The 18,287-nt window shown below is 44.8% G+C and overlaps 1 protein-coding gene across 1 annotated transcript in view; it reads left to right on the forward strand.

The window, feature by feature from the left end:
* The window catches only part of LOC102420420 (E3 ubiquitin-protein ligase RNF26-like), a 10,880-nt gene extending 9,474 nt beyond the window's left edge, over positions 1 to 1,406 (forward strand). The window contains 1 exon segment of the mRNA XM_023747413.1: positions 166 to 1,406. Within this exon segment, the coding sequence (XP_023603181.1) occupies positions 166 to 1,406 (1,241 nt within the window).
* Positions 1,407 to 18,287: the final 16,881 nt, after the last annotated feature.

Genomic DNA, 18,287 nt, shown 5'->3' on the forward strand with positions numbered 1-18,287 from the left:
ACGACGGAGAGGAATGATTTTGTTGTTGCTTTGAAAGCAACACTAGTGGGCTTTTATTGAATCAGAGAATAAAACCTTGTCCTGTAGGTCACCGGGGTACGTTGCTTCCTTCAGAATGAACTAAGCCTGCCAATCTCCCTGTTTTCTCCTGGGTAACCTAATAAGTGTTGGACCTGAACTTCCTGCTAGTGTCCTCCCTCCTGGCCTCCGTGGCCTGGCTGCTGGCCTTCATCTACAACCTGCCCCACACTGTGCTGACCAGCCTGGTGCACCTGGGCCGCGGAGTCTTGCTGTCACTGCTGGCCTTGATGGAATCTCTGATGCGGTTCACTTTCGGGGGCGCTCAGGCCCTGTGAACCCTGCTGTGCAGCTGCTGCTCTGGCCTGGAGAGCCTGAAGCTCCTGGGGCACCTGGCCGCGCACGGGGCCTTGAGGAGCCGGAACATCCTGCACCAGGGCATTCTCAATGTGGTCTCCAGTGGCCATGCTCTGCTGCACCAGGACTGTGACGTCCGTGCCATTGCCATGAGCCTGGTGGCCTACGTGATCAACAGCCTGGTCAACATCTGCCTCATTAGCACTCAGAACCTTTTCTCCCTGTTGCTGGCCCTATGGGATGCAGTGATGGGTCCACTGTGGAGGATGACGGACATTATGGAGGCCTTCAAGGCTTACATTTCCAGCAGTGCTGTGGCCATGGCCATCCTCCTCTGGACCCCATGCCAGCTAGCAATGGAGCTCCTGGCCTCGGCTGCCCACCTCGTGGCCAGCTTTGTGCTTGTCAATCTCACTGGCCTGGTGCTGTTGGCTTGCGGGCTGGCGGTGACGGTGACCGTGCTGCACCCAGACCTCATCATGAGGCTGGCCACCCAGGCCCTCAGTCAGCTCCATGCCCGGCCATCCTACCACAGGCTTCGAGAGGATGTTACACGGCTGTCTCGCCTCGCACTGGGCTTGGAGGCTTGGCGCCGAGTCTGGAGCCGAAGCCTGCAGCTGGCAAGCTGGCTAAACTCGGGAGGGGTACCTGGGGCTCCCCAGGGTGGCCCTAGTAGGGTGCCTGCAGCCAGGGCCTCACAACAGGACACTCTTCCTGAAGCAGGGCCCAGATCAGAGACAGAAGAGGAAGAAGGTAGAATGGTCAGAGTGACTGCTGCCTGGGGCAGGGAGAGGCTCAATGAGGAGCCCCTAGTCAATCAAGACCCATGGAAGTTGCTGAAGGAGCAAGAGGAGTGGAAGAAGTGCGTCATCTGCCAGGACCAGAGCAAGACAGTGCTGCTGCTGCCCTGTCGGCACCTGTGCCTCTGCCAGGCCTGCAATGAAATCCTGATGCGCCACCCTGATGTCTACCACCCCAACTACCCGCTCTGCCGCCAGGGCATTCGGAGGACCCTCAACGTCTACCTCTGAGAACTTCCTCCCTTCCTGCCCTCCTCCAGCTTCACGTGCTACATTAACACCTGACCTCTGGGTCCTGGCCTGAATCAACTTTTGTTTAAATATATAAAATAAATATCAAAAATATAAGTCTTTGTTTTACTATGGTTGCAAATATCAAAAAATTTCTATATGTGACACGGCACCAGAGTTAAGTTAGGGTTTTTCAAAATGCTGACACGCCGAGCTCAAAAGGTTCGCCCTCACTGGTCTAGGACATTGAGATGGGACACCCTGGAAGACAGTGACTTGGGTGGGGGCAGGATAGCAGCTTCTGTTTCCCAGTGGGTCCCTGCAATGCTGAGGGAGGCGTGTCACTGTCACGCCCTGAGACTGTTTGTTGTGGCCTCCCCTCCAGATGCCAGCCTCTGGGGCTCCTCTGCTTCTGTTTTTTTTTTTTTTGGTTGGAGATTTACAGGTCCTCTCCCTAGCTTCTGTAGCCACAACACATCAGTGTTATTTGGGTATTTTGGCAACTCAAGGGCCTTGGGATATTCTTGAACCTTTGCTTTTAGCCAGAACTCCTGTGCCGGGAAGGTCTTTGGGGTGGTTTTGCAGATGCTCTTAGAGCTACTACTTTTGCTTGCCATGATCTTCTGAAGCTCCCTCCCAACCTCGTCCAACAGCTGGGGTCAGAAGTTTATCCGTGTGTACGTGTGTGTGTGTGTGTGTGTGTGTGTGTGTGTTTGTATACCTGCACCTGGCCTTGGGAACATGAACCCTCGCATCCCAGCTCCACTGGGAGCCTCCAGAGAGAGAACCAGATTTCTATTCCTTCCTTTCATTCCCCACATCACAAATGGGACTGCATCAAAATAAAAAAGCTTCTGCACACACAAAAAAACAAAACCCATAAAAAAAAACAACAAGAAAGCCAGCTGCATGGGAGAACATATTTGGCAATGTTATCTCTAATAAGGGTTTAATCTCCAAAATTTATAGGGAAATCATACAACTTAACAAAAGGAAGATAAACAATCTAATAAAAAAATGGGCAAAGGACTTAAATTAGGCACTTTCAAAAGAGGACATATAGAAGGCCAAGAGACATTTGAAAACACACTCAAAGTCACTAATCATCTGAGATATGCAAATTAAAATGACAATGAGATACCATCTCACACCTGTCAGAATGGCTATCATCAACAAATCAACAAACGACAAGTGCTGGCTAGGATGTGGAGAAAAAGGAACCCACTGCTGATGGGAATGCAGACTGGTGCAGTCACTGTGGAAAACAGTATAGCATTTCCTCAAAAAATTAAAAATGGAACTCCCATTTGACCCAATAATCTCACTTCTAGGAAATATATCCTAAGAAATCAGAAACAACAATCAGAAAGGATATATGCACCCCTATGTTCAGAGCAGCACAATTTACAATAGCTGAGATTTGGAAACAGCCTAAGTGCCCATCAGCAGATGAGTGGATTAAAAAACAGTGGTACATCTACACAATGGAATATTATGCTTCTGTAAAAAAAAAAAAAAAAAAGAACTCTTACCATTTGCAACAGCATGGGTGGACCTGGAAAGCATTTTGCTAAGTCAAATAAGCCAGTTGGAGAAAGATAAATATCACATGATCTCACTCATATGTGCAATATAATGAACAACATAAACTGATGAACAAAAATAGATACAGAGACATAGAAGCATTGACAGACTGTCCAACCTATGAGGGAAGTCAGAGGAGTTTGGGTGGGGAGGGGGGAGTAAGAGAACAACCAAAGGATCTGTATGCATGCATATAATCATAAACCATGGACATAGATATTAGGGGGGTGAGGGCATGGGCAGGAGGCTGGGAACTGCCAGGGAGAGGTCAATGGGGGGGAAGCTTTTTAGAGATATTCTTTCTACACTTATATTTAACATATCTACACTAATAAAAGACAAACATGCAAATTGACTGTACCTTTGCTATGCCTTATGCCATGCCCACCAGCCAATCAGAGTAACTATATGCAAATTAACCCAACCAAGATGGCAGCCAGCAGCCACAGAACTGAAGCAAGCAGGAGGCTTGGTTGCTCCAATGATGGAGGAAGCCAACTTCCTGCCTGCTGCGGCCAGCTCTGAGCTCCACTCAAAGCAACAAAGTTTCAATGATAGAAGGTAAATAAACCCCAGATACCTGCTTTCAGCTGGCCGTGGCCACAGAGCTGGAGTGAACAGGAGGCTTCCCTCCCACCCACCCTGGCTGGCTCTGAGCTCCTCTCAAGGCTACAAAGTTTCAATTATAGAAGGTAAATAAATCCCAGAATGAAAAAAAAGGAGAGGCTGGGAGCTTCTGTTGTTGGAGGCTTGGCCAGACTGAAAACAGCACTCAGCCCCTCACCGAGACTGGCCAGGCACCCCACTGGGGACCTCCCCACCCTAAAGGGGGTGTGGCCAGCCTGAAAACAGCCATCAGCCCCTCACCCAGGCTGGCCAAAGCTCCATGGGGTGAGGGTCCCCACTGTGTGGGGGGGCTTAACCAGCCTGCAAACAACCATCAGCCCCTCACCCAGGCTGGTCAGACACCCCAGTGGGGATGCCCACCCTGAAGGGGATGTGATCAGCCTGCAAACACCCATAAGCCCCTCACCCAGGCTGGCCAGGCACCCAAGCGGGACCCTTGCCCTGATCCAGGACACCCTTCAGGGAAAACCAGCCGGCCCCCACCTGGGCACCAGGCCTCTATCCTATATAATAAAAGGATAATATGCAAACTTACCCTAATAGCAGAAAGACTGGGAATGACTGGTCACTATGACACACACTGACCACCAGGGGCAGATGCTCAATGCAGGAGCTGCCCCTTGGTGGTCAGTGTGCTCTCATAGGGTGGAGCTCTGCTCAGCCACAAGCCAGGCTGATGGCTGCCAGTACAGCAGTGGTGGTGGGAGCCTCTCCCGCCTCCTCAGCAGTGCTAAGAATGTCTGACTGCAGCTTAGACCGGCTCCACGCTGGCAAGTGGACATCCCCCAAGAGCTCCTAGGCTGCCAGAGTGATGTCTGATTGCCAGCTTAGGCCCAATCCCCTGGGGAGTGGGCCTAAGCCAGCAGGTGGTCATCCCCTAAGTGGTTCTAGACTGCAAAAGGGCACAGGCCAGGCTGAGGGACACCTTCCTGAGTGCACAAATTTTTGTGTTCTAGGCCTCTAGTTTCTTTATAATATATGTTTTTATTGGTCTAGAGAGAGAGAGAGAGAGAGAGAGAGAGAGAGAGAGAGATCCAAGGGAGAGAAACATCAATTGGCTGCCTCCTACTTGCCCCTCTGGTGATTGAGCCTGCAAACCAGGCATATGTCCTGAGCAGGAATTGAACCAGCAACCTTTCAGTGCATGTGATGATACCTATCCAACTGAGTCACACTGGCCGGGCACATATTTCTTAATAAATTCTATTTCTTTATTCTTATAATTATATAATATAGAGAAAATAATTTTTCCCATGAAGCCAATATAGCCTAATTTTCTTTCAGTTTAGTACATTGTACCCCAAAATATCATTATTTTCTCTGTGTGCCATGTCATTTAAAAGGTTGAGAAGTGCTGCCTAGTCCATGGAGAGGTAATATATGCTCCATCTCTGTGGTGCTCCCATGGTCCTTCAGACCCTGCAAAATTATATACCACATGCCTCTACCAGCTCAGGATCCATTACCCCACATACAAAGTGTATTACCTCCACCTAAAGAAAGCATGACTTTGGGAATACCTTCCTCCCATTCTTTGAGCCAGCTCTGAGTAGACTATCTTGAGCAGCAAGATTTCTGAGCTCTAGGCCTTGGGCAGCAAACTTCACAGCCAGGCCCACCAAATTCCAGGATTTAGTGGTAGTTGATGCATGTTCCAACCTTTCCTCACTACTGCTACTAGAATGGGGTATCATAAGACTGCCTTGGCCAGGCAGGGGAGGTATTGGGGTGGAAAATGATAGAAGCCACCTAGTTTTTCTGTTGGTCCAAGGAAGAGGGACCCCTTACCTCCTGGTCCCTATAGAAGCAGGGTCCTGCCACTGGGTCACCAGACATTATGTACATTTGGGAGTTAGTCATTAGCATGTAGAAGGTAGTCAGAGCCATGAGTGCCCTGTAAATTCCTGAAAATCAAAAGTCCCAAACTTGTAGGAAAAAAAGCAAGAATCTTACTCTGCTCCTCACCTTACTCCCATAGATGAGATGTTCCCCTTCCCTGTCCAAGAGACAGGTTCCTGAGTTCATTTCTCTCTCTGCCCCTTGACTTACGTCTCAGAGATCTCTTTTTCCTCTCCCCTCATTACAGTGTTTCCCTCCTTTTCCAATGAGTCATCAGCACAAAGCCTTGGGATCACCCTGCCTCAGTGACCTGAGGAGGCAGCGAGTCTCTCCAATTTATCATGGCATCCTCATCTCACTCCACCTCTCCTTCCAGATGCTCATATTGGATGCAGGTAGGAATCCTTATATGTGTCTCTGATTCACTGTTACATAAGGGGAAGGAAAAGAAAAAGAGAGGGAAGATGGAAGCAAAAGTTTGACAAAAATACAAATGTTATAAGATCCTGGAAAAGTAAAAAAGATAACTTTATTCCATTTACTAAGTACCCGGAAGTGTACTAGGCATTTTACTTGTATCTCCTGGTCCAAGCCTGTGTGTGTGTGTGTGTGTGTGTGTGTGTGTGTGTGTGTGTACACCTAAGTATAAATGTGCATGTGGTGGGATAAAGATTGAGAGAAAATGAAAGTGCCCATATGGTAAGCATAAGTTCTTAGAGCCTCAAGATAATGTAGAATAATATTGGCAAAAATTAGCTTGTATGCCCCAATTTTCTCATCCCATGCTCATGGCAAACATTATTAATGATTCTCAAATATCTTTTCCAATGAGCTGCATCAGATTCTTTCTCAACACAGTTATCCAACTCTCCATCCAGAACCATCAGAGTTCCTATGTGATCCCTCCGTTCTATGGACAAGGTCAGCACCTGACCTGAAGGGATTAACATGTCTATTATCCATCTCCTGCCATCACATTCCTCAGATCCCTCCCCACAGGGTGAGTTAAGTGAGGAGCCTAGGGCCCAAATTTTAAAGAGCCACTTGCTCTCAGGATTGTGTGGACCCCAAGTGAGTGTGTCCTCAAAGTTTTTGCCCTAAGTTGTTTGCTTGTCTCATTTTAGCCAGCCTAGACCTCCTATGTCTAATATCTTCTGCATCCTCCTAGCTCTGTGTGTATGTTCAGCTCAGAAAAGATCCCCATGACCCAGCAACTATCCACTTTCAGATCTTGTCCCCAAGAGTTGGTTATGAGGAAATAGCCAAATGTATATGCAGTCGATCCCACTTCATCTGCCCAAATCCTGTCCCAACCCACCCTGACTCCATCTCTGTTCTATTTTTAGGAGCATTCCAAGTCCAGGGGCCCCATGAACCTTTGGTGGCCATCCTGGGTGGTGAAGCTGAGCTGCCCTGCTTCTTCTTGCCTCCTCAAAATGTTAAAAATATGGAAATAAGCTGGACCAGATCCCTACCCTCCCATGTGGTGCACCTGTATGAGGATGGGAGAGACAAGCCTGAGGAAGCCATGGAGGAGTATTTAGGGAGGACAGAGCTTGTGAAAAATGTCATGCCTAAGGGGATCGTGGTGCTGAGAATCCTCAATGTCCAACCCTCTGACAATGGGCAGTATCGCTGTGCATTCAAAAATGGCTCCTTCTACAGTGATGCAGTGATTGAGCTGAAAGTGGCAGGTAATGGCCCACATTTATTGCCCTGACACCCCAAAGGAGTGAGTTTATTCTGGGATGGGCTGCTTCCTCTGATCCAATTTTTCTGGGAAATATAAACAAGTCATAGGAGAAAGGGAGATGGACATTACTTCTATTCACCCCATTACCCCATATATCCTGCTTGGGGCTAAGTAAAAGATAGTAAAGTCACTCACAGTGGGAGTCAAGCAATAGGCAGGGGCCATTTGTACTGGATTGTGTTGGATTCCTCTCTAGCCCAGGAGTCTAGGTTTCATTTTCTGTTGCCAAGATTTCCTTAGAGCCTCAGGTCCCTGTTCTGAGGTCTAGGAGGCAGCAAAAACTCTTGAGAAGCAGGGGAGGGATGTGTGTGCAGGAAAATGAGCTTAGGACCTGACTCTTCCTCTTCCCAGCTCTTGGCTCACATCCTCAGTTCCATGTGGAAGTCACTAAATCCCGACAACTCCGATTAGAGTGCAAGTCAGAGGGCTGGTTCCCTCAGCCAAAGGTCCAGTGGAGGGACTCTGAGGAGACAGAAATTCCAGCTGAGTTTGAGACTCACACCCAGGACAAAGGCGGCTTATTCCATGTAACAACAGCACTGCTCCTCAGAGAAGCTTCTCAGAAGAATCTGACATGTTCCATCTGGAACCCAGTTCTGAATCAGAAAAAGGAAGAACAATTGTTCACAACAGGTCAGTTTTATCTCTCCCCTCACTGTGGCCACAAAATGGGCTTGATGCTCACACTCCATGGTGGTGGCAGCTATAAGCACATAAGCTTGGTTCTGCTCTCTTCATCACACCAACACCAGTCTTGCTTATAGGACCCAACTTCCCTCCTGTTTTTTTTTTCTACCTTCTCCCATCCTTTCCTGACAATTTTCCAGTCTTTACCTATTTAACCTCTCCATGGAATAGGACCTTCTTATCTTAGTCCATTCAGGCTGGTATAACAAAGTACCACAGGTGGGATGGCTTATAAACAACAAAAATTTATTTCTCACAGTTCTGGAGTCTGGATGTTCAATATCAGGGCGTCAGCACAGTCAGGTTCTGGTAAAAAGCCCTCTTCCAGGTTGTGATAGCCAACCTTTCCATGTGTCTTCACATGGTAGAAGGGATAGGGAACATGAGGGGGTTGCAAGGTGGTCTCTTTTATAAGGACACTAATCCCATTCATGAGCTCAGGACCCATATTGGGCATTGGGATTCAACATATGAATTTTGAGGGGACATAAACATGCAAACCATAGCACTCTTCACCAAAAAACACTTTCAGACTTTCTCCTTCCTAGCCCTCTAATAGGCCAATCTCTTGTGCTTCTTATTTTATGTTTCTCCTCAGCCTTTTTTCTTAAAACCTTACCCAAGGATATGATACATTTATTGAATTTTAGAGAGACAGAGAGAGAAACATCAATATGAATGAGAAACATCAATTAGTTGCCATCCATACACACCCAACCCAAGTTTGAACCCGCAACCTAGGTATGTGACCTGACTGGGAACCAAACCCACAACCCTTTGGTGTACTGGACAAAGCTCCAACCAACTGTGCCACCCGGCCCGGGCTCCCCTAAACCTTGCTGTATTCTCCTTCTATCTAGATGACCTATTGAAAAAATACTATGAGCCTAGATGCAGATCAAATTCCTGCTGACATGCAGTTATGACTGTGATATATATATATTCAGTTCTTTCTTGATCTCTGCTAGATCCTGTTGTCACATTTTTCTTAAATTTTTGTATTTCTGCTTTGTTATATTCCTTCGAAGAGGCTACTATTCATTAATAGGTTTTAAATTTATGGCACATCTTTGGCTATAATATTTATTCATTCTATGGCTGAATTTTTCTAGTAAATCATGATTATCTTTTTCCATGTGTAATCCTTCTACTGTTGCCAGTCTTATTGTTTTATTCACTATAGCATGCACTGTATTTTCCTGGACCACCTATTTCCACAAGTTTCTTAAGTCAGAGAGGCTAATATAGTCTTCCAGAATAGCTTAGATAACTTTACTAGATAATGTTTTCGCATGATATTAAAGAGATATGAATTTGTTTCTGCCTTAATTCTGTGTTTTAGGCACTTTTTCTCAACATCAGCTTCTCTGAGTTAATATTGCACCTGCTGACTGAAGAGTAAGTAGAAGTTGTCCAGTAAGGCCCAGTTGGTGTGCCTCAGTATTTGAGCACGAACCTATGAGCCAGGAGGTCACGATTTCATTAGGTTGTGGGCTCCATCCCCAGTGGAGGGTGTGCAGGAAATAGCCAATCAATGACTCTCATCATTGATTTTTCTATCTCTCCCTGTCCCTTCCTCTCTGAAATCAATAAAAATATTTTTTAAAGAAATTGTCCAATAAGCATGGTTAAGGGAAAGGCAACAAGTGTTCCAGGAATAGGGACAGTACAGAGACCCCCTTCATTTCAATCACCTACTGCCAGTGTCAGACCGTGAGCTTGATCTGAAAGTGAATATGTTTCAGTTCTAAAACATTAAACCCCAATATCTCACTGTTTAACACAATTTAACTTCAAATTCTTCCAACTTATACTTTATCTCTTTTTACATAGGATTGTCAGCCACATAGAGACCTCCAGTCCCTTGATTCTTTCATGCTGTCCCAGGCTACCAGCTTCAACCTTGAATAAACCCCATGGGTTACCTCCCTGACCTACTCTTTACTCAACACTCTCAATTGTGTTGCATATTATTACATTGATACTCTTCCATGGAAGAAATGAATTTATTTGGTTACTTTTATTTTTATTTTCTGAACACGTAAGCTGAGTAAGATAATATTTGAACGGAGGCTTGAACTTACTAATTAGCCATACTTTGAAAGGGAAATGGAAATAGATGGAGGATCCACAATGTATTCCTCTTAGAGGGAACATGACTGGGGATTCGCTGAGCAGGAAGTGAATGTGGGAACAACTATCTTCAGGGAAACTGATAGTGGGACATCTGTATTTCAGTTGCTGAGCCCGACAGTACAACAATCATCATAATGGGTATCGTCTTGGCACTTCTGGTACTGCTGACTTGCATCACCACTGGGCTTTATTTAAACAACTGTCTCAAAAACCGGCACAAAACCAGGTAAAGGGTTTTTTGTTTTTTGTTGTTGTGTTTTTCAGTATACAATCATCCCTTCTCAGAGGTATCTGTCCTTCACCTTTCTGCTTAGGAACAAGACCAAAATCAGCAAAGGCTCTGCTCTGAGGAAGTCACATCAATGAGCCTCTATTATCTCAACCATAAAATATGGAAAATAAACTTCATTTATAGAACTTCTGGGTGGATTAAAAGATATATATTTACATAAAGCATCCTTGCTTTATACCAATACAAAGTCATTAAATGAAAGCAATTATTATCATCATCATCTTTATTATTAATGTTGTAGGATAAGGAGGAGGAAGATAGAAAAGGGTGGAAAAGTGATGGAAAGACCAAATATTCGATACACTAAATATGCATGAGGCATATGAAGCATTCCTTTATGAAGTCTTAAATTGACCACCGATAAGTAATACTCATTTTGGAATCATATGTCTCTTCCCCAGGAAATAAGGGTACCTCTGGCTAATCTGGCTCAGTTGGTTGAGCATGGTCCCATGCACTGAGATGTCATTGGTTCAATTTCAGGTCTGGGCATATGCCCAAGCTGGAGGCTCAATCCCTAGTAAGGGGCATGTAGGAGGCAGCTAATTCATGGATCTTTCTCATTGATGTCTCTCTCTCTTCCTCCTTCTCCCTGCCTCTCTCTCGCTCTAAAATCAATAAAACCATATTTACAAAAACTAAGTGTGAAATTTATAGCTGTTCCTTAGGCCAACAAAGAGCTACAACTACGCTAGGTATACTTGCTCCACAAGTATGTGTGTTGGCCCCAGATAACACATTACAGAGCCCCCTGTTCAAGATCACTTTAGTCTTTAAAACCACACATCAGAAAAAAGGATTGATGAGGCAGAGAAAAACAGGACATATGAACACTGCTCAATACAGGATTTGCATGGTGTGCTTGCAGACTCTCTTGGTGTGTTAATCTACCTCATCTCTTTCCCTTGACTTCTTGCTTTATTTTAAATTGACTAAATAAACTCTGTGTGTTTTTAAATGTTTTTATTAATTTCCAAAAGAGGATGGGAGAGGGAAAGAGAGAGAAACGTCAATCAGAGAGAAACATCTGCCTCCTACATGCCCCCCACTAGGATCGAGCCTGCAACCCGGCCATATGGCCTGACCAGGAATGGAACCATGACCATTGAGTGGTCAATGCTCAACCACTTAGCCACATCAGCCTGGATAAACTCTGTGTTTTGAGCTTCTTAATTTGGCATAGAATTTTTAAAACATTTTCTTATTACTCTTTTAATGTCTAAAGGCTCTGGAGTGAATCCTCTCATGCTGATACTAGAATTTTGTGTGTTTTATCTTTCTTCCTTGATCAATCCATCTAGAAATTTATCTATTTTATTCATCTTTTCAAAGAACTATCTTTGATTTCATTGAATTTTTTTGTCTGCTGATAATCTTTCATTGACTTTTGCTCTTAGTTTACTTATATTCTTCCTCCTTTGTTTTTTATTTGCTCTTCTTTTGCTAGTTTCTCAAGGTAGAAGCTACTTAAGTGATTTTTTAACATTTTTTCATAATATAAGCATTTAAACATTTAATACTATAAATTTCTCTCTAGAAGGGTATTATGCTAAGTGAAACAAGTCAGACAGGGAATGACAAATACCATAAGATTTCACTTATATGTGGAATCTAAAGAACAAAATAAATGAACAAGCAAAATAAAAACAGACTCATGATATAGAGAACAATCTGATGATTGCCAGATGGGAAGGGGGTTGGATGGTTGGATGAAATAGATGAAGGGATTAAGAAGTACACATTGTTGGCTACAAAATAGCCACAGGAATGTAAAGTACAGCATAGGGAATATAGTCAATAATATTGTAATAACTATATATGATGTCAGATGAGTATACTATTTACATAACTTAAGTTATATAAATATCTAACCAATATTCTGTGCACCTGAAACTAATCTAAATTGATAAAAGGGTAATATGCTAATTAGACTGGATAGACCGGACATCTTCCAGACATCTTTCCAGACAAAGCCATGGTGGTGGGCTGAGACAGAGGCGGTTAGGGGCAATCAGGCCGGCAGGGGAGAGTGGTTAGGGGCAATCAGACTGGCAGACAGAGGCAGGTAGGGGTGATCAGGCAGGCAGGCTGAGGCAGTTAGGGGTGATCAGACAGGCAGGCAGATGGGTCAGAAGTGATCAAGCAGGCAGGCAGGTGAGTGGTTAGGAACCAGTGTTCCCAGATTGTGAGAGGGATGTCTGACTGCGGGATTGGGCCTAAACCAGCAGTCAGACATCCCCCAAGGGGTCCCAAATTGGAGAGGGTGTAGGCCAGGCTGAGGGACCCCTTCCCCCTTCATGAATTTCATGCACCAGGCCTCTAGTCTATATATATAAAAAGCTAAGCCACTGGCCTACCAACTGGCCAGCCAGTAGATATGATGCACTCTGACCACCAGGGAGCAGGCACTCAATGCAGGAGCTGCCCAGTGACAGCAACTTTACAGAGTGCCCTCTGACACTCTGGGACCCCTTGGGAGATGTTGGACTGCCAGTTTTGGCCTGATCCCTGAAGGCCAGGCCAAGGGGCCTCCCCTGCCAGAGGGACCCCACTCACTTTGCAGATGCCCTTCGAGCCCCAGCGCCACCCCAGGTGCAACCAGCCAGGGAGGGGCTGTGGAAGGTTGGCGGCAGGGCATGTCTGGCCCATCTCTCCCAGTCCCACCCCACTGGCCACCTTCTAATTAATTTCCTTTCAATGTGCACGAATCCATGCACTGGGCCTCTAGTATAAAATAATATTGAATGACAAAAAAATACTTTAACATTGGGGCTATCGGAACCTTCCATTTTAGATGAGTTTGTGAACAAATTAGACTATTTCACAAGGATTGACCAATTCTTCTCCCCAATATCCACATTTCCATTTAAAAATTTATCATTAAAAAATCTTGAAACCTAATTAAAAATAAAATGTACTATTTATACATTTTATTCTATCATTAAAAATATCTTTGAGCCTTAGCTGGTTTGGCTCAGTGGATAGAGCGTTGGCCTATGGACTAAAGCAGTGGTTCTCAACCTGTGGGTCGCAACCCCTTTGGCGGTCGAACGACCCTTTCACAGGGGTCGCCTAAGACCATCCTGCATATCAGATATTTACATTATGATTTATAACAGTAGCAACATTACAGTTATGAAGTAGCAACGAAAATAATTTTATGGTTGGGTCACAACATGAGGAACTGTATTTAAAGGACCAGAAGGTTGAGAACCACTGGACTAAAGGGTCACCGGTTCGATTCCAGTCAAGGGCACATGCTCCCGTTGCAGGCTCAATCCCCAGTAGGGGGTGTCCAGGAGGCAACCAATCAATGATTTTCTCTCATCATTGATGCTTCTATCCTTCTCTTCTTCTTCCTTCCTCTCTGAAATCAATAAAAAATAGTTTTTTAAAAAACTGCTCCTCTTCCAGTTATATATATAATCTTTGAACCTAATTCAAAATAAGGTGAATAAATTGTACAAATGAAATTTCCTCCAGAGACTGCTTTACATGTATCTCATGAATTTTAATGCATCGTATTTTTATTATTCAGTTCAAACATTTTCTAATTTTCCTTGCTATTTCTTCTTTGATTCATTGGTTATTTATAAATGTGTTAATTTCTAGATATTTAAGAATATTCAAGATAATTCTAGTTTAATGCCATTATGGTCAAAGAACACGATTTTCTATTATTTTAATCCTTTTAAGTCTACTGAGACTTATTTTCTTGCCCAGCATGTGGTCTATCTTAGTGCCAGGGTTCTTGTCCCAGCATCAAGAAGGGTTCAGGAATCTGGAGAAGGCTGTGCATAGATGTTAAATAATAGGAGTCCAGAGACTAATAAAGAGTCCTGGGACGAAGTATAATCTTGAAAGGCATTGGGAGTCAGAGGAGCTTAGGTAAAGGAGCTAAGTTCTAAGATCTTAAGTATAAGGCCTTAGGTTCTCCTCATCCCCAGGACCCCATGCTTTTTATTAACACAGCTTGTCCTGAAGCGAGGCAGAGATATACACTTCAAAAGGTACGCAGAAACATTGTCAGAATGGGGGAATTAGCCTACGGCTGTTCGGGTGTTTGGCCAGTAGGAGGCAATAACATGTAGATTAAGATGCCCTTTAACTGTCTGGAAGCCAAGAATCAATTTAATGTATCCTATTCAGGTTTGGGGAAATGCCTTCAGCCATTCCCAGATGCAGCCCTGCTGTCATGCTGGAATTGGTCTCCAGCATCTTAGTAAATGTATTATGTGTACTTTTAAAGAATTTATATCTTATTGTTCGGTGGCATGTTCTGTAATATCCATTAGGTCAAATTGGTTGATGGTATTATTGAAGCCTTCAAATTTCCTGTTGTTTTCTGTCTACTTTTTTTCAGCAATTACTAAGAAAGGAGTGTTGGAATTTTAAAGTATAGTTGTGCACTCGTGTATTTCTCCTTTTCAGTTTTTTCAGTGATATCAAAAATATTATTGAAATAATATCAAAAATATTATTTCAAAATTGATTAACGATTTAGTTTACATCATTTTTGCATCAAGACTTCAAAATTTAGTATGCATTTATACTTATACTAGAGGCCCAGTGCACAAAATTGTGCAGGTAGGGTCCCTAGGCCTAGCCTCCTGCAATCAGGGCCATCTTCTGCCCATTTGCCAGTCCCCAGGCAGAACACTGCCTCTGCCACTGGACTGTCAAGCTGTTGGGATCACCAGCTCATCCCCGGCTGCTCAGAGGCTCAGGCCTGCAGGAAAGTGGGTGCCGGTGACTTCACCTCCATGTGCGTGCAACAGGCCGGCTGCTGATAGAACGTGCTGCCCGCTTGGGGCTACTCATGTGGGAACCACCGCCACTACTGCTGGGCTTGAGGCACTGATGGAGGCTGTGGGGCACACCCACGACCTACCCTCCCCGACGTGAGCAGCCCTGAGCAGGCAGCACATTCCATCAGTGGCCGGCCGGGTGCATGCACGTGGAGGTGAAGTTGCCGGTGCCCATTTTCCTGCAGGCCTGAGCCCTTGAGCAGCCGGGGATGAGCTGGTGATTCCAACGGCCTAATAGCCAGTCTGGTCCTCCTGCCACCCACCCCAATTCCCCCATTCACCATCACTGATCCATCAGAGCCTGCGAGGCAGGGAGAGGGACCAAGAGGTCAGCCATTCAGCCCACTTGCCAGATCCCAGTTCCTCCCTGCCCCCACTTGTGGGCCGGGGAAGTGGGGGAGAGGGAGGGACCGCGAGGTGGTCAATGCCACCTCATGGCAACTGGTCAAGCGGTTGTTTCGGTCGTGACGCTATGGCCTCTGGTCTTTTATTATATAGGATATGTATATCTCAATTTACACAGTAAATATTTTTCAGAAATAATTGACTTGTATTTAGATTTCATAAAATTTATAGTTGAAAAATTAGATTCACATACCCAAGTTATTGTAAGCATACTTGACAGATTTTCATACTTGGAGTATCCATTCTTATTATAGGTAGATGATAGATGATAGATAGATAGGTAGATAGATAGATAGATAGATAGATATAGAGATAGATATAGAAATAGATATAGATATATACTTTTTAATTTAATTAATTTGGTGTGACATTGGTTCACAAAACCATACAGGTTTCAAGTGTACAACTCAATAAAACATCATCTGCACACTGCATCATGTACCTATCGCCCCAAGCAAAGTGCCTTTCTATCCCCATTTCCCACCACTTTGCCCACCTCCATGGAGGTGAAGTTGCTGGTGCCCATTTTCCTGCAGGCCCGAGCCCCTGAGCAGCCGGGAATGAGCTGGTGATTCCAACGGCCTAATAGCCAGCCCAGTCCTCCCACCACCCACCCACCCCAATTCCCTTATTCACCATCACTGATCCATCAGAGCCTGCAAGGCAGGGAGAGGGACCAAGAGGTCAGCCATTCAGCCCACTTGCCAGTTCCCAGTTCCTCCCTGCCCTATCATCACACTGTTGTCTGTGACATGTATATGTTATTTTCTTAATCCCTCACCTTCTTTCATCCAACCCCCCAATACCTCTCCCCTCTGATAGATGTCAGTCTCTTCCATGTATCCATCCTATGTTTCCATTTTGTTCATGAATTTATTTTGTTCATTAGATTCCACATATAAGTGAGATCATATGGTATTTGTCCTTCTCTAACTGGCTTATTTCACGTACCATAATACTTTGTACATCCAGCCATACTATCACAAAAGTTATAAATTTCTCCTTTCTTTACAGCCAAGTAGTATTATATTGTGTAAAAGTACCATAGCTTTTATTTTTATTTTTTAAAAATATATTTTATTGATTTTTCACAGAGAGGAAGTGAAAGGGATAGAGAGTTAGAAATATCGGTGAGAGAGAAACATCAATCAGCCGCCTCCTGCACGCCCCCCACTGGGGATGTGCCCGCAACCAAGTTACATGCCCCCAACCAGAACCGAACCCGGAACCCTTCAATCCGCAGGCCGACACTCTATCCACTGAGCCAAACCAGCCAAGGCCCATAGCTTTTATTAATCCACTCATCTACTGATGGGTACTTGGGCTGTTTCCATGTCTTGGCTATTGTAAATAATGCTGCAATGAACATAGGGGTGCATATGTTCCTTTCAAACTTGTGTTTTGAGTTTCTTTGGATATATTCCCAGAAGTGACATTGTTGGATCAAAGGCAGTCCCATGTTTAATATTTTGAGGAAATGGAGTATCCATTTTTAAATTTAAATTAATTGAAATTAAATAAAAATTTAAAGTGTAGTCCTCAATTGCACTAGCCATGTTCAGATGCTCACTAGCCACATGTGGCTAGTAGCTACTGTATTGGACAGCACAGGTTTAGGCCATTGATATAGTTATATTTGTCTGAATTTTTAATTGTTTATTCCAGGAGAGCACATCTAATCACAGTTACTTCATTCTAGCTGAAGTCTGTCTATTACTCTCTTTCTACAGATGAGAATTTTCCTTTATCTTCTATGACCCTGTTAAAGATCCGCCTGCCCTTAGAGCCCTGGGCTGGGAGAGGCAGGGTGTCAGGGGTCCTGAGTGTCCAGGCACCAGTCCCACGACTAGGGTGAACTAAGACACAAAATTGGAGGGAGACACAATCTCAAATTGTAAAAATGTTGCCCCTGTTCCTACATGACACTGAGAGTAAATGCCTCCTTAAATTGTGCATTCTGGGCGCTCCACTTGCCTACACTAGTCCCAGCTCTGCCTTGCACATTCTTGCTAAGTATGCCAAGAAGCAATGCCCAGAATTCTCTTTACTTGGATAATTTTCAAGGTTGAGTTTGCAGTAAGCAACCCTGAGAAATAAAATAATTTCTTCTCTGAACAAAGAATAAACTTGTTTCCTCTTGTTACAAAAGATGGAAATTCCTGGGTGCCGCCTCAGCCACCTACACCGCCACTGCCATCACCGAAGCCCCCGACAACGAGGTTGCTGCCACCAAAGCAGCAGGGGATACGGCCGCCATCATGGAAGCCACCACCACTGAAAGGGCTGCTATTGCAGAAGCCACCATAGCCACTGCCACCACCACCGCCACCGCCACTGCCACTGCCACAGCCACTACCACTGCCACCAACACAGCTGCCAAAGTTATGGTCAACTAGGCCTGTGGTCGGCAAACTGCGGCTCGTGAGCCACATGTGGCTCTTTGGCCCCTTGAGTGTAGCTCTTCCACAAAATACCACATGCGAGCATGCACGTACAGTGCAATTGAAACTTTGTGGCCCATGCGCAGAAGTCGGTTTTCTGCAGATCTGCTCGTAGCTCCTGCTGGGTAGCCTCAGGCAGAGGCTAAATTAGCACCTCCTTAGATCCAAGAGCCAGTATACCCAGTGGTCAGAGTGGGACCATCCAATTACAACTCCTCAGATCCATAAGTGACACACTCAGGGGGAAGACTCAGTGAGCACCAAAGCCCCACTGAAGCAAGTCTTGCCTCATAAGGGTGTCTTCAGCAA

Source organism: Myotis lucifugus, unplaced genomic scaffold, assembly GCF_000147115.1.
Source record: "Myotis lucifugus unplaced genomic scaffold, Myoluc2.0 scaffold_867, whole genome shotgun sequence".
NCBI lineage: Eukaryota > Metazoa > Chordata > Mammalia > Chiroptera > Vespertilionidae > Myotis > Myotis lucifugus.